The 24,518-nt window shown below is 36.4% G+C and overlaps 1 protein-coding gene across 1 annotated transcript in view; it reads left to right on the top strand.

The window, feature by feature from the left end:
• The window catches only part of PRUNE2 (prune homolog 2 with BCH domain), a 143,527-nt gene that overhangs the window by 58,421 nt on the left and 60,588 nt on the right, over positions 1–24,518 (top strand). The window contains exon 8 of the mRNA XM_067316050.1: positions 24,360–24,518. Within this exon, the coding sequence (XP_067172151.1) occupies positions 24,360–24,518 (159 nt within the window). The remainder of the gene's footprint in view (positions 1–24,359) is intronic.

Here is a 24,518-nt window from a genome sequence, read left to right as displayed (position 1 = left end):
AGTGAACGTGTTGATGCTCTGGTCCACTGCTAGGATTTGGAACAGGCAAAGACAGATACATAAAATAATGGTATGGATTTTTCTCCAGACTTTAAAACCATGGAAACTCACAGCATCAATGTTTTGAAAACTTCCCATCTTCTATGAGATCCTGGGGCTTCCTCTTACTATTGCATAAGTGCTTTCTCTCTCTGCGGATTATGTTCTCCCTCTAGGGACTTTGCTGCTGTAACTGTCTTTCAAGGACTTCTGAGAACTTTGTCAACCCCATTCCATAGCATGTCTGTGTGGCAAACGGCTGGCGTTGAGTTCAGAGTGCTGAGCACATACCAGCAACCCAAGTGTGTTCTTTCAGCAGTGCTTCCAGCTCAGAGAATTAGAATGAGAGGGTTTTTCACAGGAGAAAGTCTGTGTTGCGATGTTACACATCTCTGTTTCACAGTTAGGAATAGGCACATTTTATGGTCATCTGCCAAAGCAGCTCCACTGCATGAACAGATCTATTGTTTTGAAAGTAGAAATTGCTGCCATTGCACACTTGATCTTGTGATTACAAACAGAAATAAATACAAAAGAAAATACTTCAAAAAGACCAGTGATCTGAATGCTGCCCTCTGCCTTGTGGTTTGTACAGCAGACCTTGATAATGCATGTCCTTTCCTTGCTGTTTAGATATCCTCTCTTCCAGCAAGGAACCTGCACGTTCCCATTCTAGATATGAAGAGTGGGCCAAGTAATTGAGAGCTGTGCACAGTTTAGATTTAGAGGAAAGTGCAATAATCCTGCAGTGAACAGTCATGAAATAATTTGCTTATAGGCAACATTTCTTCTTAGTCTTTAACAGACAATACTTTATTCACTACACCCGCAGGTCTTTCTTTGATTCAGATAAATACCCAACTCTTTTTTTAGATCCTGCTAAATGTTTGTCTTGGAATGATCTCCACAGGCTGTCAGAGAGATCTGCATGTTGCGTATTTAACTTGTATATTAGTTTGCTCAGTTGTGTTAGATTTTTCTTTATTCAGTCTTTTGAACAGGAGTTAATTGGAGTGGCCAGTGTTGCCTCTCTCCTCATTTTGGTTATTTTACACCCCTCTAGTGTGCTGTATCTTGTTGATCTTCTCCATGGAGTAATCTGTAAATACTCATAGATGAATAAATAGAAAATATGGGTTGTTTTATGGTCTAGTATGAATTTTTCCTTCATGTATATCATTAGCCTAATTGTTTACAGTGTTCCAGTCAGTTACACTTACACAGATCCTCTGAGGTGATGGAGTTGTATTTTTAGTATAAACCAATATTTACTCAGAAGTCAAACCTCAGCCTCACTTCCTCTGGACTTTTAGTGCTATCAGCATAACAGTAAAATCCAAAGTGAATTTTTCAAGATGCCCTGGTGAACAGAACCATTTAATTAGTTCTGTTGCTTATTTTTCTTTACGCATCTAAAATCCCATGGATATCAACTAGTTAAGATAAGGTGCCACTGGCGCCCATTTTGGACTCTGTGGGTTTTACCCTTAACCATTCTAGAAGAAGGTCTATTTACGGTGTCTTCTGCCAACTGGAAATGGTTTGGAGGTTTATGTAAATTAAGGGATAAGGGATCCCATATATACTGTACCCACAGTCACTGTGAATTCTGAACGCATTTTAAGTGGCCCTGTATTAGGCTATATCTTTGACCCATTATTAGAGATGCAAAAAACAAGCATATTTTCAAATGGTGCTCTGCACAGCCAGTGGTGTATCTGTTTTGATGCCATTATTCTTCACAAAATATGATGATAATGCTATCTTTTAACAAAAAAACAAAGTTTGATTCCACAGAAGCAGCTGGAAATGGATTACCACAATAAACTTAAATCCGTTAAGAACACACAGTTTGACATATACTGCTAAAAGTTTCTCATATTTAGGAATTCTTTTAAGAAAAATACTTACATTGAGTTTTAGCAGGTGTGTATGTGGATAAATATGGGAAAATTCATTTCCCAATGGTAACCTGGAATTTGAGTTTAAAATTTTTTTTTTAATATGTATTTAATGATTGAAACACTTTGAAGAAGAAAAATACATACATTTTGGGTGCTAATCTAATTCAAAGCATTTTAGTGGTTCTGATTCCAGCCTTTTCTCATGTTTTATGTATAGATAAATCAGAAAGCTATGTCCTGTCCAAGCTGGTAGGGAGCAGTAACAGTCCTTCTCGTTGACCTCCAGGAAGGTGCTCAGTAGGAGAGTGACTAAAGGATGTTTACTAGGCGGATGCTGCGGGTGATTTGAAAAGGGATCATCTACAGCTTGGTGAGAGCGTCATGTTAACAGCAGCATGTGCTCAAAATTATGTCGTAGTTGCTCAGTGCTAGCCTACGACATGCACCCTTGTAACACAAGCCTATTTTACAGGGCTCTAACTTGCTTCCCTTTGCCCACTTCCTATCCTTCCCCTGTTCAGAATGAGTGGTTTTCTATTCCCACTTGCCTTACTACTGCATATGCCCCACACTGTCTGACAGTGTTCATAATTTCACTAGTACAATATGTATTTTATATGTTGTTTTTTAACTAAACACATCTCACAGCAATAGAGGGGCATATGAACCTCCTAAGGTATGCTGTATATTTCATGCTTTTACAGCTCTGTCATAGTTTGAGATTTTTAGAGTATGGTTATTTTGTTGTTGTGTTTGTGCATAGACTCGGGCAGAATTTCTGTCGTAGAAGTGTGTGATGGAGACAGTTGGAAGAAGGGAGCTTTCAGGAATCAGTAAAGTTACATTATACATTTGGTCAGAAAGGACATTTTAAGGGTCAGAGAAGAGTTAATAAGGTACATAAGCAGTGGCATAAAACATGATGAGTATAAAGTATGGTATCAATGAAATTAAGGCTATTGGCTAGCACTATGTCAAAGGTTTGTTGTTAGAGATGAGTGACTAATTCTGAGCATTACATGCCATATAAAGGTATAACAAACTTCTCTCCCTCTCTCTCTCTCCACCTCCCCCCACACCCACACACGTATATACACACATATATACACATATATACGCGCACACACACACGCATATATAAATGTATGTATACACACACATATATATGTATGTGAGGAATATGGGAGCCATGAGAAATGGCTGAGTGACATGATATTTTTGCTCTATGAAGAATGAATTATGCTCACTCCATTTTGTCTTTACCCATTTTCTTTATTTTTATGCAATTTTGTACCTATTTTTGTCTGTGAAGATGCATCTGGATTCCTTGCTCGGACCTTTCTTGATAAATAAATTTCTAACTTTCTCAAATTCAAGTTTGTTCTGAGAAGGCATCTTGCCAAAGTTTGTTTTAAAGAAATGGAGAGAGGCTGGAATTTTTGCAGTTGTAACTGTATCAGCTGGGAGTGTCATTTCTGTCTCAAACTTGACTGATCTTGACTAATATAATTACTTCAGCAAAAGCACTAAAATTGACTCAGTTACACTTGGCAGCAAAATTCTTTTCCAGTATGGCTTTTTTAGTGCATGAATTGGCTTAACCTTTGCTGGCTAAAAAACCTATTGACAGTGCAGGTGGTAGAGCTGAAAGAAGTGTTTGTGGTGAAAGTGAGTGACGAAGGTCAACTGCAAGGAAGGGGCTTTCGGGAGCATAGTGACTTAATTCTGTCTGTGGGATATCCTAGAGGTAAGGTACAGCCCAGTTTCCGTTGAGGGAGAGTATTATTTTAAGCAGACAAGTAGCAGTGCTGTTAGACCAGAGACGTAGCGTAAGATAGCGTCTAGGATGGTATCTACCAAATATCTACTTGGGCAAAGCAGGATGTACATCAAGATAATAACATATGTGGAATTAACTGCATCATTTGACAGATGAAAGAAAACTAGAGAACAGAAATCTCGTGCAGGCACAGAAGTTATCTCATATTAGGTCTCAGTCATATTTGATAGTGTTTCATAATCACAGTAAGTACCGTTGAAGCTCTTTATAAAAGTTTAACAGCAAACTTGTGGTTCGGTTAAAATAGGCAAATGCAGAGTTTAAGAAAAACAGCTTATATTGGGTCAGAAGAGAGGAGCTTTGTTTTGTTGAAAGATAAATTGTATTAATTATGCAGTATCTATATAATGCTGTTTTTCTTGGTGGTTTTAAAGATACCCTACTGATAACAGCTTAAGGGAAGAAGGAAAAGAAAAAAAAAAAAGGGATCTCTTGACCTAGTGAAAAAGTTAGTTATTTGGAATGTTAAATGCAATTATATTGACATATGGTGATAATGTGATAAAGCGTAAGGGTTAAAGGTTGAAGGAACCATGGCTTGGCAATTAGCAATGTAAATGAAACATTCATTATCCAACATGCTGAGAAGTTGATGAACTGTACAATAAATCTGAGCCCAAGTCACTACTGAGATAAGTCATTTCAGGCATAAGGGTATTTATGAGGATCCTGGACAGTGTTTTGAGTTTTCTGATGAAATATCTTGCTATAAGGAAATATTTTATCCGTTAATTTATGTGAAGTAAGTCAATACTAAAAAATCATAAAGCCTTAAGCAATTCACCAAATGATACAGAGTAAAAATGGAAGAAATATGAAAGACATTGAAGCTCATCCTGTCTGGAAAGATATCTGATTAAAAGTATTGGTATCTCAATTTTTCCAGTGTAAATTATCTCCAGTGACTTATATTAACTCGTTTGATGCCATTTTTCATCTTATGATATATAATTAAAATCAGAATCTGACTGTGTAAGTGGAGAAACAAATATTCAATGTTATAAGTTCCACATATACATAAAAGAGGGTAATTTTTAATAAGCACACAGGATGCAGACTTGTTTGAGAGAATATACAGAATGTGTTTACTCAGTATTTATAAGTTCCATAAAGATTAGGGCTGAGTGTTGTCAGACATTATTACAGTTAACTGTACTTGTATGTTTTGTAGAATAATGTTCAGTACCAATAAAACTAAGGCTAAATTTATTAACATGATTATGGCAGTGGTAGATTACTTCCTGTTCATCAAATACTTCTATGATTAGGCTTAGGATGAGTTCCCATAAAAGCTCAAAACAAAGAGTATATAATTTATTCAGAAAAAACAACTAAGGAGAAGTACGCATAAACTGAGACACATAAATGAGAGCTAGTTTTCTTTTCAGTGAGACAAAGGAATGTTAAGTTAAAGTAATTGGTAAAGAGGTATTTGGTTTGTGGTCAAAATTGCTAAAGATCTCTCTGTATTTTAAAGGCTACCAGCTTATTGTGGCCATAGTAAAACTGCACTATGTTTTCTGCTCCAGCTTTGCATCCATTTTTCCCTGTTAAAATTTGGTATGATGTTTTATTTTTGTATTTTGCATTTATTTTATGTATTATGTTTCTGTATTTTGTTTTATTTTGCACAGATTTCCCACTGTGCAATGGACAAATTCCTTACTATCGAGACAAAACATTTGACTGGATATATATTAGTGACATAAACTCTGAGGAAGTACCACATCTCATGTAGTTTTCGTGCTAGCTCTGTGAAATACTATTCTTACAGAGCATTATGAATCCTGAAAGATCCCATAATGATTAATGAATTGAGTGAAAAAGCCTTAGTATTCACTCAGTCTCCCCCTCTATGAATCTAATGCACGTAATTCTCACTTCTCCCATCAGTTTCAAGCAAGAAATGCAGTATTTGTTCAGCAATACAAGGAAGCATGCACTGTTCAGAAAGAGTTAAAAAACCCATATACTATACTGCATAGGTAGTATTCCTATATGAATATAGTATGCTATATTTGTATACTATTCTGTACTATACTGATAATACAAAGAACATTCAAGGAAACCTCTAAAGAGGGTTTTTTTTTTCCCTATTGATTTATTTTACAGAAAACTATTCAGAGAGTATTCTTGCATGATATACATATTGAAGTGGTGATTGCTTTTCATTCAGCCTAGGCTTATGTCAGATACTTGTCTTCCCATTTTTTTGGGAATCTTTGTAGTCATATGGTTAGACTGGAAGTTCTTTGGGTCAGCAGGGTGTAAGGGGTGAAGGGTGCAGGATTTGCTGGAGATAGTATGGGAAGCCTGTAGTAGTGGCAAGAATTAAATCCAATCCTCTGAGTTTTTAAATAGCACTTTGAACTCAAAAAAGTCTTCTAATCTTCTTGGACTAATTGAGGTAGCTGAGTACTATACATATCCTAAGAAATAGGTTGCAAAACAGCTTTATTTGCAAGAAATGCTTGGTTTCTGCTGTGGTTGTGTCATGACATGGCTGTACTCTACAACCTAAATTGTGGGAACTTAGGGTGAAGCATCTCAGCCAGCAGATGGATTATGAAGACAGCTGCAAATGTTGTGTTGAGCAGAGCTCAGTAAAAAATGAAAACATAACTACTAAAGTATTCTAAATTTGTGAGGAAAATGCTATGAAGAAAATATGTAATAACTCTTAAGGTATCATTTGTTGTAGAAAGAGTCTCTTATTTAATTGGCTTTGAATGTCTCTGTGCATCTGCGTGGCTTTAACTTCTGTCACTATTACCCTGCTTTTAGATCACAGTGATATCGGTTGGCAGAGTTTTAGGCCTTGAACTTCAAAGTATATAATAATATATCTTTTACCCAAACTCTTTAAATTAAAAAATGACCACAAATGAATTAATACCTTCTATTGCTTACCTTTCCCTTTAGAATATTCCCATTTTACTCTTAACACCACTGAGCCAAATAAATTTGTTGACCCACAGTTTATTTGTTCTTTTTGGATAAATAAATAGTGTTCTCCTGAGTTACAGTATTTGTAAAATTTAATTTCCTAAGTACATACTGACTGGCTGTGTTGGATCAGTTTGAATTGAAATGTGTAAGCAGTGTATGTGTACATTTATGTGCTTACAGATATACTATTTTCATAATGTATATATGCACATGCACACACTGAGTTATATATTGTATATGGTATGAAATACATATACATATATGTACTACATGCAGTTTTCAAAGGACACCCACCTAATATTCCCAGAAATTATTTCTTGATTTTTACTTAAGGCATGGTTCACGGTATTGCTGTCCTTGTGTAATTAGGTTTGTTTAAACAAATTAATTTTCATAAGCAGGCTGAAACTGTAAACAAAAATGTTGACTTCAACTCTGAATTTTGCATTTAGTAATTTTTTAGGTAGTCTCTTCAAATACTTAGCTTTCAGTTTCTCACTGTTCTTTAAAAAGCTTTGAAAGTTTTAAAAGAAAGCTGTATGGGAAAAGATTGGACTGGAAAGATCCTAAGTGACACAAAGAAGAAATAAGGCATTGTGAAACTTGTTGCATACTAACATGAAGGTACCTACACATACACTGCATATGCACTTTTCAGTCAAATTAAAGGAAGCTATCCTTTTCATGGCACCCAATAAAATTATACAATATCATGAGGTATGAATAAGCTGTGAAAGCTGAGATCCAGGTGGTTTCTCAGACTTCTGAAAACCAAACACCGCTGCCAGATAAATAACCTTTTTCTTGTAGATTTGGAGCGTGCTCAGTTAAAACCCATCAAAGATGTTCAGTGGCATATTCACAGACATGAGGTCCCTATGTAAGATAGGAGGTCCACCTGTAGGTGGGAAAAATACCAGTCTTGAATTGACTTAATCTTGTTTTTCTGACTAGGGCACTCTAAAGTATCAGTGCTTGTACTCAAAGAAGAATTAACTCACCCACCAACAAAACTGGCTCTGTGCAGTATGATGCTAATGTTTTCAGAATTAGCAAGTCTCAGTCAGACATGAGGTAGTTTTGTCTATTCTTTGATGGTTTATAAAGATCAGCTGTGGGTTGCAGTCTAACCTGCTTGGTGCATTTATTTCAGGCTCTATTCATATGTAGCTGGTAACAGATACAAATGACACATATTTTATTTGATCACATTTAGATTGTGCTTTCCAGCTGATTTCCTCTTGTCAACTGCAAGGCCAGAACTAGACTTGACCATAACTCCAGAGCAGTTCTTTTGACTAAAATGGGGAAGATAAAAGGTCGCTGAGACATCATGTGTCTTGGGAAAAACAATATTTTTGTTACCTTTTTAGTATTTCTTCTGGCAGGACACCCTCTACTGGCATCTGTGTTCTGCAGAATGGATATGAAAAAACAGAACAAACCGAAGAGTAGGGGTACTGGTGGTGGGGTGTTAAAAGGATGAAGCAGAGAAGCAGGTAGATCTCCGTGTACAACTCCATGAACTTTGAGGCACTCCATGATAAAAAATGTAAAGATTCTTCTTTTAATGAGTTACCTGATTACTTGACACAGCTAAGTGCTTGTCTGACTGCAGAGATTAGCAAATATGGAGGTGGAGTGTGAATTTACAGAGCCCAGCTGTAGTTGAAGCTTACTGTAGGCTAATTCCCCGTGAGAACATTCATAACATGCATGAAAAGTGCCTTTTTGTAAGGTAGCTGATGACTTTTTGAAGTCAATTAAGCTACCTGATACTACTTGCAGACAATATCCACTTACCAGGTTGTCTGTTCATATCCTGCTTAGCGCATATGAACTGCCCTGTTCAGGCAAACCACTGTGGAAATCATGGTCTTGGCTGAGAATTTTAGTGGTAACTTTCTTTTGTGGAAAATCAGAGCCATCTACTCTCCTAAAAGAGCATTGTTTAAAGTGAAGTATGTGGTTTTTTTGTGGCTTGTCCTGTATCCTCAAAGATTCTCCAATGTTTGTTCTTAATAGGATATTACTGCTGACAACATGGGTGCAAAATTAATTAGGTCTGTATGTTTTTGGAAACAACATATCCATTAGCCTGAACAGCAAAACAAAGACACTTAAACAAATTTATACTGTGCATAGCTTGAGAATCAGAAAGAAAGGTGGGCAAACAGGTGTCTACAAGTGTGCAAGGTCTAAAAAACTCTTTCAATAAAATTATAAAATTTTTCTCTCTGTTTATAACTGACTTCCTTTTCTAGTTATCTTCTTAGTTTTTATCTAAAAAAGTCACGTTTAGTAAAGTACAGTTCAATTCTGAACATGACTCAATGAAAAAAGCATGGCAGAGTTCTAGTTTCACATTTCTTCCTGATTTCAGATCTACTACATCAGGTCATACATCCAAAGAAATCAGGAAAAAAAATCATGCTCTTTATTTTTTTATCTGGCAGCTCTTCTAGCTCAGACAGAGGCCTGTCAAGATCTTTCCCAGCTGATGCTTCTCCACCAGGAATAAGATATTTCTGCAGGCCACATGTCTGCTGGCCAGTTGCCCCAGTTATGCCTTCATGACACTTAGGCTGCTCCATTATGTTTCGAAGTCTTAAACAGATGTAACTACATGGAACTGAACAGATAAATCAGTTTGAGACATAAAATACCTTATAATCCAGGCTCTGATTCAAGAGTAGGAAGAGAAGAGAATCATAGAAAACTTATTTTCCAGTAAAGTCAGAAGATACACATTAATTAGTTTAGTTTGTGAGGATCCTTGTCATTTTCAGTGCTGTGGGAGTTGGTAGTGTCTTACACACATATGCAAACATGTATAATGTGAATAAGGCAGCATTTATGTGTAGGTTGAACCAAATGATTATAAATGAATTGAGGGATGTCTCCTGGGATTGGACATAAAGGTCTTGTAAACTGAAAATTTTATAAACAAACAGCTGTTGGGAAAATACCATTATGCTGTAATAGCTGCTATTAAAATCCATTAGCAATCTTGATGGCCTGTTTGAATTTGATGCGTCATTTGCTCTAATGGCGTTCTTTCCAAAGATTTTTGTAAAATATGTTTAGATTTTGAAAGACAGTAGTAATAGACTAGAAGATTAACACCAATTACCTATTTTACTTGTATGTGCCAATCAAGCTTTGAAGACTGCTGTATATCCTCTCCAGTTTAAACATCAGTGGATGAACATTAATTTGAACAGCTGCAAGCTTTCTCCGTCATGGTAGGACAAACACACAGTTCTGCAGAGGTGAAGTACTTCCAGGTTAAAACTCATGTTTTAGGCAACAAAACAAATCCCCTGTGTTTCTTAAAAGTTTGTGCACTCTCCTAATTGATGCCAAACTGTCTTTCTCCTCCTGCTCACAGATCCAGATAACATCCAGGATACCAGCTGCCTTGGGGTGAGGTGGGGGGGTGGGCTGTAGCTCCTGCTGCTGCCAAAATGAGTCAGACTTCTAAGGAGATTTTGAAAAATCTATATGCCAAGACGTATCTGACATCTCTTCTCTTTTAAGAACAGTATATCTAAACTGTCCCTTCAGAAACAGGTATGAAAACCCATATGAAATGAGATATACGTGGACGCACGTAGAGGTATGCAGATCTTGTTCATGGCTGCTCCAAGAGCACCATCTGGTGGATGAGCAAGTGTAAAAGACTAAAGCTTGATTGAGCAATCAGATTTTAAGAGAATCAAATCTTCCTGCCTGCTCCCCTTTTTTGTAATGCTCGTTTATTTCCCATTTCTTCTTGTGTCTTATGTTTTTCAATGTTTTAGTCTATGAATAGGTAACTTATTAACAGGGAGTTCTTTACAAGTGTTATTCCAGTACTGACTCATGTGTCCATTTTTTGGAGAAACCCCCCTTCACCACCTGTCCCTAGTTTCTTTTTCTTATCTTCTTTCTCCCCTGTGATATCTGCATGCAGCTTTTTGCTAAAAGGAGTGACAGAGGATGCTGTGTCCTTTACCATTTCCTCTCTCCTAATTCAAAAAGGTGCTCATGAACATTTTTTTACTTCCAAGGGTGACTTCAGTTCTGTGAATTCAGTAAGCCATGAATATTTTACGTACATTTTATTTATAAGAAGAATATTAGCAATCTGACTCACCTGTCTGCTTCATTTACTTAAATGTTCAGACAGCACAAATTCAATGTTTGAAGGATTGTATTCAAAACCCTAGTTTCGAAACCTTGAATTTTAAGCAGGCTACAGTGAAATCAATAGATCTGTAGCAGCCGAAAATGTCATACGTAACCTGCTTGCTTTGTTAAATGAAATTTTGCTTTGGTGTTGTTGATAATTATTTGTGTTGTTTCTCACTCTATCAGAAAGATGCTTCAGTGAGAATGCCTGGTTGCACTGTAAGCACTCATGAAGTAGAGGGGAAATTAATGTTTTTAAGACATTCATTACAGCTATGCATGGCATGCCTATGGTTAACTCAAACATGCACTGTTAGTTTGCTGTATATTTATTGGGTTTATTGTTAATTTTTTATTTTTTATGTATTGAGTTTATATTTAAATATATTTATTTACTTTATTAATAGTTTCACTGTACAGTTTGTCTGTCTCTTTATTCGGATAATTAAGCCTTGAAAGTAGTAGACAGGTAAGGCTTGGCTCAGAATCCAAGTGCTTGGAAGAAAGCTGTAATGGCAGCTTGAGAGTTACTTGTGCTAGCTGAAGTCACTAGTGCACAGGGTCACAATATCAGCAGCCAATAAAGCCAGTTTTACATTTGCTTTAACTGCAGTGACAGTACTGACCCAACATGGTTGGCATCAGCACTAGTTTCTGCAAACTAACCAGCTGGGTTGCTGAACATGGAAAATAATGATTCTGCATGTCACTCTTCATGTTATTTTAAGACTTCAAGACTTCCCTGTATTATTGTTCTTTAGCCAAAAAAAAAAAAAAAAAAATTAAACACTTTTTAAAGACCTACTTCCTTCTAAACATCGAGGGTAGCATATAACTGTCAAGTGGAATTAGAACCAGATTATATACTTATTCCTGCTGCTTTGGGCCCTGAGGGAAAGTGATTGCTAAATTAGATTTACAAGTTGGTGTCAGCAGAGCAGTGGTCCTGTGCCTTAGCGTGGTTAACTCTGGGTTGGGCTCTGGGTACTGTCTTGCTTTGCATCCTGGTTGTCACTTCTAGCCATCTACAGGGAGAGGAAAGCATACTTTTCTGAGGTATACAGCTGAATAAAGCATATGTGCTGGAGAATTGGGCCCTGTGTGTCATTAGCCACCCAGAATCTGTCTGTGAGACAAGAAATCTCACATGCCGCTTGTGTTTTGTTCTCAGAAACTTGAACCATCTCAGTGGTAAAACCTGCCGTCTTAGCTATGGTGAATGTAAAACAAAGACAAGTACTGCTGCTGAGCTTATGCCCAGTGTAACCGAGTGCTCATCTTCAGACAGGCATATGCAGAGAACTTTGTCTTATTGTGGTTTTACTTGTGTTGGTAATGACTCTTTTAACTCTTCTGAAGGAACTGACTGTTTAACAAATGAGTTGCTAAAGGCATCTCACTTGTGTAATCGTAAGTGCTTATTAGAATCCTTAGGAAAATTTAAGTGAATTACAAGAAGCTGAATTGCTACTCTTATTTGTAAGCCAACTGGGATTTTTTGGTAGTAAAGTTCAGTGTGTAGGATTTCATAGTCTATGTCCAGGTCCTCGTTCCTATCTCGAAACAGGCAGTGCAGATGAGGCAATAAAGGCAGTTTCACTGAAAAAATTTCTTTGGTCCCTCTTGTTCAGCTTGATCCCTCTTTGTTTCAGTGTGTCTTGGAGCCAGATTGTCAGCTTCCTTAGGCAAAAGGTGAAGACCTGAATGAGCAAGGAAAACAAACTACTCTTCTGTCCACAGCTGTTTTCCGGATCAGGGCTGCTCCATGTTAACAAGGCAACGTGGGCATTTTGTGGTTCAGCAAGGTGCCAGTAAATAAGCCTTTAGTGCAAAACTGACTTAAATTAATTTATAACAAATTTCTAAAATTTGTGCTTACTTAGCAGAGAACTTGGTGTTGACTCCCACGGAATTGCTAACCCAGGTGCCTGAGAAATACTGTGAAGAATGTCAGCGTAGGGATCTGATCAGGCAAATACTTATATGGGCATTATTGACTTGTGCCAAAATTCTCTGAAGTCAGTGAGAAGCTTTCCATTAACTTCTAGTTCTTTGGAGTCTAAACTGGCCTGTTCACTCAGGCTTGCAGAATGAACACCTAATGACAATAGTTACTGTTTGTATTATTTAATACCCAGAGACCCCAGATAGACTGGTGCATTTCACAGCAAATGCAGATCCATGGATCCATGCAACCTAAAGGAAAACATTTGGAATGGATAAAAGGATAAAAGCAGAGTTAAGACTTTGGTACAATCAAAGAGTGTTTTGCTGCAAAGGGAAGATGTATTGCAAGTAGAGAGATTTGAGACAATAGGAAAAAACTATAAAAATTGAAACTAAATTCTTAAAATGGCATCGGTAGTTCTTGCTGAGAATTCAATTTGCAACAGGAAGGAAAATGAGAAATTGGAAATAGGAACACAGAGCTCGTGACTGGCAAGAGGGAAATTAAAGAATAAAATAAGCCAAGAATTTGCAGCACTGGAGGAAGAAAACTTGTAGAAGAAATAGGACTTTGGAGCCAAAGTTGAATGGAAGAAGGACAGTTTTTGAGAACAACGTCTTTGCAGTCAAAAAGAAGACCTTGGAACAAAAGCTCCTTGAGAAGGGCAGATAAAGAGGTAGCTAGAACAAAATGCAGGCTTCACCAATTACTAAAACTTGATGAAACAAAGCAAAACTGGCACATTAACAACTTAAAATCTGTTAAAAACACTGGGCCTGAATCCTTGTTTGATTTATTAACAGCTGGTCATTTTCAAAGCAGGATCTTTAATGGAGAAAACAAGTGGCTCCTGCATGAACCTGGATGAGGGGGGCCTGTGTCAATGAGACTGGTGCCTTTTTTTTTAATTCTACCTCAATTATGTTGCTAAATCATTTGCTCATCTATGTAAATAGAGTGAAATAGCTTTAATGATTAAATAACTATGATTTGTTCCTGTACGAAGATCATGAAATGTTTTACATTAATTAGCAAAGTAAATGTGATGAATTCATGAAAAAGATCAGTAAGTTGGGATTTAAAGTTGTCATTTAACCTTTAAACAACTTGAAAATAAAGAGGTGTTAAGGGGTTATAAATTGCTATAAGTTTTGGTAACTAACCCAGAAAATCAAAATGTGTGAATACATTGTTAGGTATAAGTGCATCTGCATGGCTGCCTTGATGTGTAAGAAAGATTCAGATTGAATAAAAATATTTCCCAGCAGTATTTTTTTTTTTTTGGTGGGTAACTGATCGTTTCATGTTAAGTGCCATTCCCTTCTAGAAAGAATTGATTCTGAGAGGTAGTGTTTTCTGAGAAAGCATTTTCTTAATTTCCTTTTCTTTCTTTTGATTACTTCGGCTCCAAGCTTTCCAGTCCCATCTAAAAGATTTCTGTTCTTTTTACAGTCCATGCAAGGCTAAAAACTATTGGTGTTTTTTTTTATTAAGTACAGTTAGATAAAATGATTTTTTTGGTTTGCCATATTGGAATTATAGGCTTCCTTCTACTTCCTAAATATAAATCAGTTTTTTTTCCCCTGGCGTAGTTGTGTTAGGGAAAGGGGAAGCTTGTAGAAATATGGTAGATTGAAATTCTGCTAGGCCATATCCCAGGAATATAAGATAGGACATTTACTGGCTACCTTCTTGGAAGCTGAAGCTGAAATAGGTAGTCTGACAGCTCTTTTCTCTCCTTTTCCAAAGAGCACCTAGGGGACAGGCTTCGCTTCTATTGTATAGAAAATAGAATTAAAGCCTTCAAGAATAACCCAGCTACATTGTTTCTAAGTATACTTTTGGTTCAAGAACTGGTGATTTATTAGCTTGAGTGAAAATAGTTTCCAAAGATTAGGAGAAAGGTATCTTCTGTGACAGGCAGAGAGGATATATGTGATATATATATATATAATATATATGATAGAAATGGTATAAATTGCGTATCATTTTTTCTGACAGTGTGCGTATGCTAGGATACACTTACAATATTGCTAGCTTCTTGCTATTGTGTTTTTACAGTAGATCTAGTCCTGCTGTCTCCAAAGGAAAAAGGTATCTCTCTGAAAGTAAGAGAGAAAATGCAGCTCCATTCCACTGTAGTCACAATAATGTATGAGATAAAGCACATTTTGCCAAACAAAACTATAAGTTTAAGGGAAAATGGCAATTGAATACTGTTGTCATTTTTATGATGAAGCAAGTCTTCATTTCCAATTTAAGCTGCAAACATTAAAAATGCCTAGAATAGCTCAGCAGTTTTAAACCATCCTGTCTTGGCATTTTGTTTTTTTCCTGATTATATCTTCAGGAAGAATTAACATTTTGATACAACATTCGTTCGTGGATTTGCAGTGGTTAAATCAATAGTTAATGAGGTTCGTCGTATAATTTGAGCTGCTAGTTTGTTTATGCTAGACCAACTTTATCCATACTCCAAACAAATTATCTCTTATAATCACCAGCCTGAAGATAAATCTCTAAATGTTTTTCTGATGATAGTGCTGTGGTTGGCAGGTGTTAGAAGTGCCTCCCAGGGACAAAGATTGAAGATGGGCTTGTTCTCACAAATCCTTCAGGCGAGGTTGTTTAGCTTTCTATCCTGTCATCTGCAGAGGAGCCTTGTATGGTGCCCTGCTAATGAAATCTAATAGGCAAAGGTCATATATCTTTATGAAGAAAAATGCAAAGCTGGTGAGTGATAAATGTGCTCCATGGGGTTCAACGGACGATGCTCAGCGATAAAATCCGTGTTTAAACAGTGTTTCAAACTGCTCGGCAAATCTCTATTCTTTGTGCCTTAAGTACTTTTTATAACAATTGTCATTACCAGCGATGTGATTAGATAAATATAAAAATAGTTGAGTATGCATGAAAACTTGTCTACATAATAAAAAAAATAGGTGGGGACTTTAATTGGGTAATTCTTTTTCAGTTTTCATAGCATAATGAATAAGATAGCTCACATAAAGACTCTAAAATACTGAATTTAGATATGAAAATTCTGTCAATGAATAATAGAAGCATGCTAGCTAGTGTGAAGATTTAGGTGGATTCTGGATTCAGATAGCTGTAAATCAAAACTATCCTTGTTGAATATCAAAATGTCAAAAACTGTGGAATGGAAACAAAGTATTCAGGTATGAGATTGCAGATAGAACTTCTAAAGAATGCAAGTCAGTCCCTTTAAGAAATTGCTAATCTGAAGTTAGAAGGAATTAAATAAACCAGATATTGTTGAATCACTGCTGTTTTTGGAGAAGTTACCAGTTCATTTGCTATAGTTATACTGCTGAGCTAAGAGACAGTTCAATAAATCAGCTCAGGCTTGATGGATTCTACAAACCATTGCAATGAGTGCGTGGAAGAGGAAAGAAATCTCTTAGTATTCCCTCTTTGACAAAAGAGTATGCAAAGAGCCTGAATGGATGAATGGTTGATTAATTTTCTCAGAAATTTTCTTGACAGCCAGAAATGTGTTTTTGCATTACCATGTTTGCACGGGAGTTATTTTGTAAGGTATGAATTATTGCATATAAATTTACACCTGAGACTTAGCTGGCTAAAATAGGCAGCTCATGGTCAGTATATATGCTTGTGATGTTTCTGTGTGTTTTAATTCATCACCCCGGCAAGTCACCTTTTTGCTTCTTACTACTCGTTAATCAGTCAACGGTGAAATCAAATATAGTACGTGATTAAATATCAACCTTGTGACTGAAGTGGTAGGTTGTGTCTTTTTCAATAATATCTTTCAATTGATTTACAAGCTACTGAAAAATTAGATGGAAATTCTTAACCTAGGATCAGAAAAGAGAATAGTATAAAGGAGATTAAAAAGGATATCACTGTTATATCCACATGGCCTATTGACTACTAAGGTATGACAATTGTTTATTTCTTCTTCTTAGTTTCTGAGGCAATTAATGTATTAAATTGTGTATACAATACTATACCTTAGCTATCTTTTCCTCTGCGTTTTGTATGTATTTTGTGCATATTTTATATAGAGGATGTTTGCTTTTAAGGGTGTGGCATGAGCAGATCCCTTGATTCCTTTACCTTTATGCTTTGGATATTTGTAACTGTGGTTTCAAAATAAGAGACTTCTCTTTCCTGCAGTTTTCTCCAGAAAAATATATACATACTTCTGCCTTCAAAATGAACTGGTGGGAATATGTTTTAACTTCTGTAAGTACATTTCCCCGTAGCTCACTGCTTGCAGGCAAAAGTCATATTGTTAGTATTGCAAACTTTCTAGTTAGTCCCTTTAATTATTTTACAGAAGTACAGTTTTGAAGACGCACTTGAAGAATGAAGGTGACATTTTAGCCTCTAAACTCTAAACATTCCAGTGCATACCACAACAGTATGCACACCATTATCTATATTTATATCCCTAGGCTAAGCACTTAATGTTTATCTCATGCAGGAACAACAACGCCTTATCAGAACGACTCCTACTCTTCTGGTTTATCATGTTCTTTGAACGTATATGCAGGGAGCTGGCTCAGTGCGCCCTCTCAAGAGATGGTGTGGATAGCAGGGAGCATTCTGAACCTTTTGTATTTCTGGGACTAGACTTGTAGAAAGAATCTGGAAAGTTAGTTATGCACCTCAGCCCTGGGGTTTATCTTGCTTATGAGTAAGAATTTGTTTTCTTTTAGGGGGAGGTAGAATCCCAAATGTAATTTTAGGTAGTGATCCCTGCTAAAGGCAGGTATTCATCCACTGAGCGGAGGAATGTTCCAAATTAAATAGGCCGTTATGGTATGCTTTTGATGCATGCAGACATTGTATTCCAGTTGCTAAATTCAAAGCTGGCTGGTTGTCTCAGCTAGCTCCGAAAATGCAGAATAATGTAGCTGAAGTTTGGGTGTTTACCTGGATAACTTTTTTTTGCAATTTTCTAAATGAATTGAGAATTTCCAGTCTTTCTTGGAAGTCCTGTGCTGTGCTAAACACATATCAGAGACAGACATCTTGATCAGTTCTAGTTAAACGCAAATCAAAATGGACAAGTGTGAATTTGAATAGAGAGAATTAGTACTTGTATCAGGCGTGGGTAAAAGCTGTTTAGCCAAGATCTCCATTCATAAAGTGTGGATCATTTTTAGGATGTACAAACAGAAAAAGTACGGCTGCTGTAGGAAAGATCCAAGCATAATTTCACTGAGCAAAGCATGATAATTTCTCTTATTATAGCTGAATTCTTTCATCTTTGCTATATTTTCTGGAGTTATTCTGCCTTTAATGAAAATGATGTATCCAACCATCAGCTATAGTAAAGAGGTGAGGTCAATGCTAAATAGAAATTCATCACGTTATAGGTAGTGCCTCAGAATGCTATACTTCCTGCTTAAATTTCTTAATAATCCAATTTCATACTAATTTAAGCTCAGGATGCCTGAAGTCAAACATACTATGTAATAGGGGCCTGTACAGAACAGGGTTGAACAAACTCTCAGACACTTGTTCTTCTGCTCTTTGGTTTCTAGTTTCTCTTTGGAAACTTTGGGCAGTAGCTTTAACAGGAAAGGGACAGAAATTGAAAACAGAATTAGCTGTTATTTTGTTCTTCTTTATGAGATTAGTAAATGTGAGAACAGCAGAGCTACTGTTTGGTAGATTGGAATGTACACCAGAAAAAAAATCTTTCCTTACAGGAATGGTGAATTTTGTACAGAGTGATTTCACCACTGGTACTGATACAAAAAAGAGGTAAAGTAGTGAATATCCTCTTCTATGACTCTGGTGTAGTTTCATAAACACTTATACTGTTTATACCTTTTTCCCATTTTTAGTAACCTTACCTGAAGACTTTTTTAAAATATGGATCGTCTTTCTTGCGTTTTTGCTTTTTTTTTTTCAGGAGGGGTCGTCTAGTAATTAGCAGAATTTACAACAAATGGCACACAGACTGTTAGCTCTGCATGTGTGCTATAACATTGATGTTTACCCTATTATATTGCAATTTAAGTATGTCATAAAGTTTTATCAGTGATCACATAGAAAGAAACTGGAATGCAGAAGTACTGACCATGAAGTATTAAGATGATACGGTGAGAAGCAGTATGTATTGGCTTCTGGATCATGATAATTGCTTTGATTGTGAAAATTGTAATGGGATACAATGATATTCCTCATTTATATTTTGTGATGGTTGGGTGTTTTTAGCAAATGAGTTGTCAGCAGAAAGGCTTCATTAGACCCATCAGGGTATCTGCCCATGAATAACGAATCCCAAACTGTACTGACAGTTTCCTTGAGCCAAAATGATGGAGCACCTCTGACAAAAGCCATATTGTGCTCTCCATGTGAGAAGTGTGAAGAACAAAAGAGACAGTTTGTTCATAATTTGGTCAGGTTAATATTGACACAGTTAGCTGAGAAGAATCAGAAGTGTGTGTAATGTACATTTACAGTGATCACTTGGGTAATTGACTGTTGGCTGTCATGAATCAGAAGGTGTTACTAGAGAGGGAGAAATTACAAATTCTCTTTGAGTATTTCTCAGAGATTTTGCTTCTTTTACATGATCGTTGTGTTCGTAGTCATGTTAACTGTTTGCTTAATAGCAAGATTCCTATAAGAAAATCAAGTTTCAGAATAAGAAGTTTAATTTCTGCCAACAATATGCAGTCTACACAAAATTTATATTGCCTTTCACAATAGAAATGCTTAATAACTGAACAAATCATATTCAATAATGTTCAGAAGTCTGTGGGTTTTTTGAGCAATAGTTTATGTGGATAATACAATAAAAAGCTGTCATTTTGGAATGTTCAATCTATTGTTATGTTGTAGTACTTTATAAACTTTCTGTATGTATTAAATGAAACAAATGCACAAAATTATTACCATTGCTAGGTTACTAAATTTTTCCAGTATCTGTATTGCTGATGACTATATTGCCAGTGCATTTGTAAAATGTATTTATGGTTAGATTCTATTTATTTCAAATATATTCCAAATCAAGTATACTTACTGTCCATACTTTTGTTTTAGGCTATTTAGGGGGCATTATGACAACTAATAATGCTTATACATGCTGTTTACTTGCTGTGCACTGTGCAAATATTATTTTTGAAGCCAACACAAGCTAATAAACTAAGGGAAAATACTAAAAAAATGAATAGCTGACTGGCCTTTGTCATGGTTTGGTGGTATCTCAGTGTATTTCTTACTACACTATTTCATCAACAGTGTATTTTACAGTGCTTGTAATTAATTTGGGATGTAACAGCTTAAGTGTTGAAATGATTAGCATTTTTCCATTTCTGAAGAAAATGTTTTATTTTCTGTTAGCATTTACAATACATGCAGCATTCTGGTTGTTTACTTAGGTTTAGCAGATTTGTGGAAGAACCCATATGTCTACACTATCTTTCAATATATAGTCTTTGCTAATTTATAAGAGTTTCTTGTTTGTGAAGGTCTTTATTTATTTGAATGTTTGAATGCTTGTGAAAGTGGTGTCTGAATTATGTAGTTGGTGTTAGTTAAAAGAGTAAACTTTATGGATATCTGAGGGGTTTTTTTTTCAGCTAAACTAAGTTTTAAAAGATATTAATTACTTTAACAAAATTACCTTTGCTTATTTAGAAAATTAATAATTAATTTAATGCTTTGATTAATAGTCTGGGCAACCAAAAAAACTGATGGGGTAGATTCATGGTGTTGTAAGACATAATTTGATCTTGCTTTTATTCAGTAGCTTAGTTAACAGCATTTTCCAGCAAATTTATTCTTTGGTCTGTTCTTTTAATGAACTTTGTAAATGACTTGTGTGTTTCCTTTAAACACATTTTCCTTCAATGTGGTGCATGGTGCTAGCACATCTAAACCCCTTCCCATTTTGCTCAGAGAGATCTCTCATCAGTTGATAACAAGGCTGGCTACCTTGCCACATTTTGCTAATTGCTGTCTGCAGGTTGTCAGTCTCAGCATTTGTTCTAGCATGCACACTCTGTGGTTTTGAACAGCGTCAGGCAAAGCCCTCTCCTCTCTCTGAGCATGTGAACAAGAGGGTTGTTTTAGTGCCTGTGGCATGAAATTGTTGCTGTGTACTTTGACCTGTTTTATGAAGAGGCATTTTGGAAATATCCATGTAGTTCTGTGCTTATTAATATTGGTATGTTGCACACATTAGACATTTTATGTACACACAGTGCTCTCTGATTGCATAAATGAAAGTGGTGGTCTTTGTTCTGAACAGAGCTGGATGCTGAAAAGTTCATGAACACAAGTAACATTGCTTCTGTTGCAACTATTGTAGTTATTGTGAGCCTAACACCTGAAGTCAGTTATTTTCAAAATATTTTCCTAATCTTAAATCAGAGATTAAGGATTTACATATGGCCACTTTAAGACTTCCCTTGTCCTGCCAGGCATGAAAGCAAATGAAGATTAATGTGAGCAAGAATGATCTTCCTGTAGTAGTCTTAAGTTCTGAGGTAACATCAATATCTTGTAGAAAAAAAGAGTTTATGACAAAAATGCAAAAGCAACTTTGTTTACTTCTGTGAATGAGAAAAAGCAAATATGTAAATGTATAATTTCAGGCATTTTGTGTTCTCATAAATCATTTGACTGTTGACAGTCATAAATTATTAATTCAGAATCTTTTAAAGATAATAATGAATTTTGAATAGCATAAATCAAACATTTAGAATGTTTATGTTCATGCTAGAGCCTTGCCAGCAGTCTGCACAGATTTCAGATACCACTTGAAATTGAGATGAAACAAAGATTCACTTCTGCCTTCAAATATGCCAGATTTCCGGACACTTTCACATCTGATGCATGTGATCTTTTATCTACAAATACTCCTAAGCTTGTATGACTGTGTTTAGCTTTCTAAATTCTGATTTCAGTCAAACTAATTTCAAGTTCAAGGAAATGTATTAATACTTGATATGATTCCAAATCATGTGAACCCTTTAAAACTTTCAGGGCTGCACATAACTCCACAATTGCAGCCCCATTGTTCTGTTACGGCTTCTGTGTTGAGTGAAAGTTGTGACTCCAGCCATGGTTTTCTCAAGTCAAATGCCGTGTAAAGTTTAATCTTATTCTGTGCTGTGTAGGACTGTTAATATTGCTAAATACATGCCCTTAACATCTTGGCTAGAAATACAGAAATAGTCCCATTCAACTGAGCATCTTGTTTGTCCACAAAGGAGAAGAAGAATATGTAGAACCATACCAATCTCCTTGTACATCTTGTACCCAATGGAGGGAGACCAGTAGCATGCTCAGTGTTATCTTTGTGCTTTTCTCAGTCATCAACCTGCTGAGAACCTCAAGAAGAGATAATGCACACTGTGAATAATAGTAAGATCGAGAGCATGCAAGAAATGCGGAGAACCTCAGGTAGCTGAATCAGGTAACGATGTAGGCAGTACAGACCTGTTAGTGTTTAAATTAACGTAGTCCAGTGTGAAGCTCTTCAGTTCAACTGCTCCAGCAGGGATTTATATTTGACAACTTCCCCACTTACAGCAGCAACCTAGTGGGTCACCTACTGCTGTATCACTTTTCCAGTGTTTCTCTTGACTGTATGATGTAAGTTAGCAGGACGCAATGCAAATTCAGGCTTCAGCACTTTCAGACTTGTTACCATGGCCATTTTAGTTCTTTATTTCCTGCTCTGACTGGGAGAACTGACCCTTGGTTGTATGGCATTTGGTGCCACACTGAAAGGTGCCACACTCTTGTTGTGTTGACTGTTCCCCACCACCAAGTGGCTGCTAGCACAGGAGTGTTTCATCTTGCTCTGTTCTATTCCTCGTCTTGTTCTATGATGCCTTTAGTGGTTCTTCGCCTTAATTCTTAGAAATATGCCTCCAGTTGCCCTGTGTGCATATAATGATTATCGAGTTGGCAGTGCTTGTAGCAAGGGAGTTTTCCCTTCCCATATGGGCAAGTTTAAGGGGTTCTGCTTCAAAATACTGCAGGAAGTAGGATTATCTGCACTTTCCAACCTACAGCTTTGTGAACGCCAAATATTAGCTGGTAGGAAGGCAGAAATTCCCTCAGTCACTGTCACTTTTATTAGACTTCCAGTTCAATTAGATGATTTTAACAGAAACTTTCTAATTCTTGATACAAGCTGATACAAGCTAAGTGTAATATAGAAGCTAAAACATCATGTAGCTTTAAGGCTGGGACATTTTTTAGAACTACCATTTATTTACATTGTGGACAGCTGTAAAACACTTCGCAGCCTAGATCCTTGCTTGGACCATGTCCTTCCCCTTGACTACCCATTCTGCTTCAATTGGCTGTGAGTGGGCAGCTGAGATGAGAAGCTATCAGGGATCCTCAAATGGTTTTGAATCTGCTGTAATTCAAGTTTTTTACTCTAATACATTGTAACTATCCCAATTGCTTTTAGGCCCAGGTAACTGCAGTCACTTCCTTATGCTCAGGCGTGTTTTGGTACTTTTTCTAACATAGCCAGTACTTGAGCCTTCGAGAAAAATATCACCTGTTTGGACATTCAAATCTTATTCATGATAATTTCTCACCACAACTCCCATTCAGATTTCATATAGGGATACCAGCAGCAAACTGACACCTGACTTTTTTTTGTGCAGTACTCTGCAAGAAGTTCACATAAAACTCATTGTTAGGTACTGTGCAAACATCAAAGTGGAACTTCATGTCTGATCTAGAAGAAAAATCTTTCTAATTTCAAAATATTTTGACAAAGATTCTTTTTTTAAGTTTAACTTACAGGGAGGGAACACATTTTGTGGACACATTTGAGCAGATTAATAAATAGTATTTGTATATATGTAACCAAGACAGTAATTTATCAGGTAGAAGACAGATGTGGGGGAATAACATGCCAATCTGCACATACAGTTGTGTTGTGTTCATGATGAACTGCTGTTTATTCAGGGCCAGTGTAGCTTGGCAGCATCAGAAGAACTATTATCGCATATGACATTGTGCTTGGCTAGAAGATGACAATAAATTATCTCAAATAGTAGAAACAGAAAGAAGAATAAAATTCTGAGACTTTGTTCATTATTTTACTGGCAGTTGTCAGAACAGAGAACTGAAGAGAGAGATTTGTACTTTGTGCATTATGCCCTCAGGTCAGAAAGAGCGATGCATGGTTTGTACTGCAAAATCTAAATGATTCTATATTACCCTGATCAAAGTGTAAATGAGAATGGGAACAATGAATACAGTGTTTACATTCATTCTCCGCATTTCTTATTGGATAAAAATAGCGACAGTGAAGCAAACTAGTTTTCAAATCTCTTTGTACCAGAAATGGCTATTTTTTTTTAAAGCAGACAGCAGTTTTGACAAATGAAAGGAATCCTGTTATCAGTTACGGCCATTGATACATCTTAACATTTCTGGCTATTTTCATCATAGATCTGGATGAAAAGAGCATGAAAAATATATTGTCATTTCTTTTAATATCTAATTTCTTGCCATTTTTCAGGACTGCGTGTTACACAGGAGTCTCGTTGGTGATCTGAAGGCATTCATAGATAAATATGGGTTTGATGTACTTGTCATTTTGGCCAACTATTTGTCAGATGAGGAGCAAACAAAACGACAAATAGCAGTATATTCAGAAAACTTAGAGCTAGGCAATCAA

Source organism: Apteryx mantelli, chromosome Z (genome assembly GCF_036417845.1).
Source record: "Apteryx mantelli isolate bAptMan1 chromosome Z, bAptMan1.hap1, whole genome shotgun sequence".
Classification (NCBI taxonomy): Eukaryota; Metazoa; Chordata; class Aves; order Apterygiformes; family Apterygidae; genus Apteryx; species Apteryx mantelli.
Note: the sequence above shows the minus strand (reverse complement) of the source record. Positions and strands in the feature narration are given on the sequence as shown.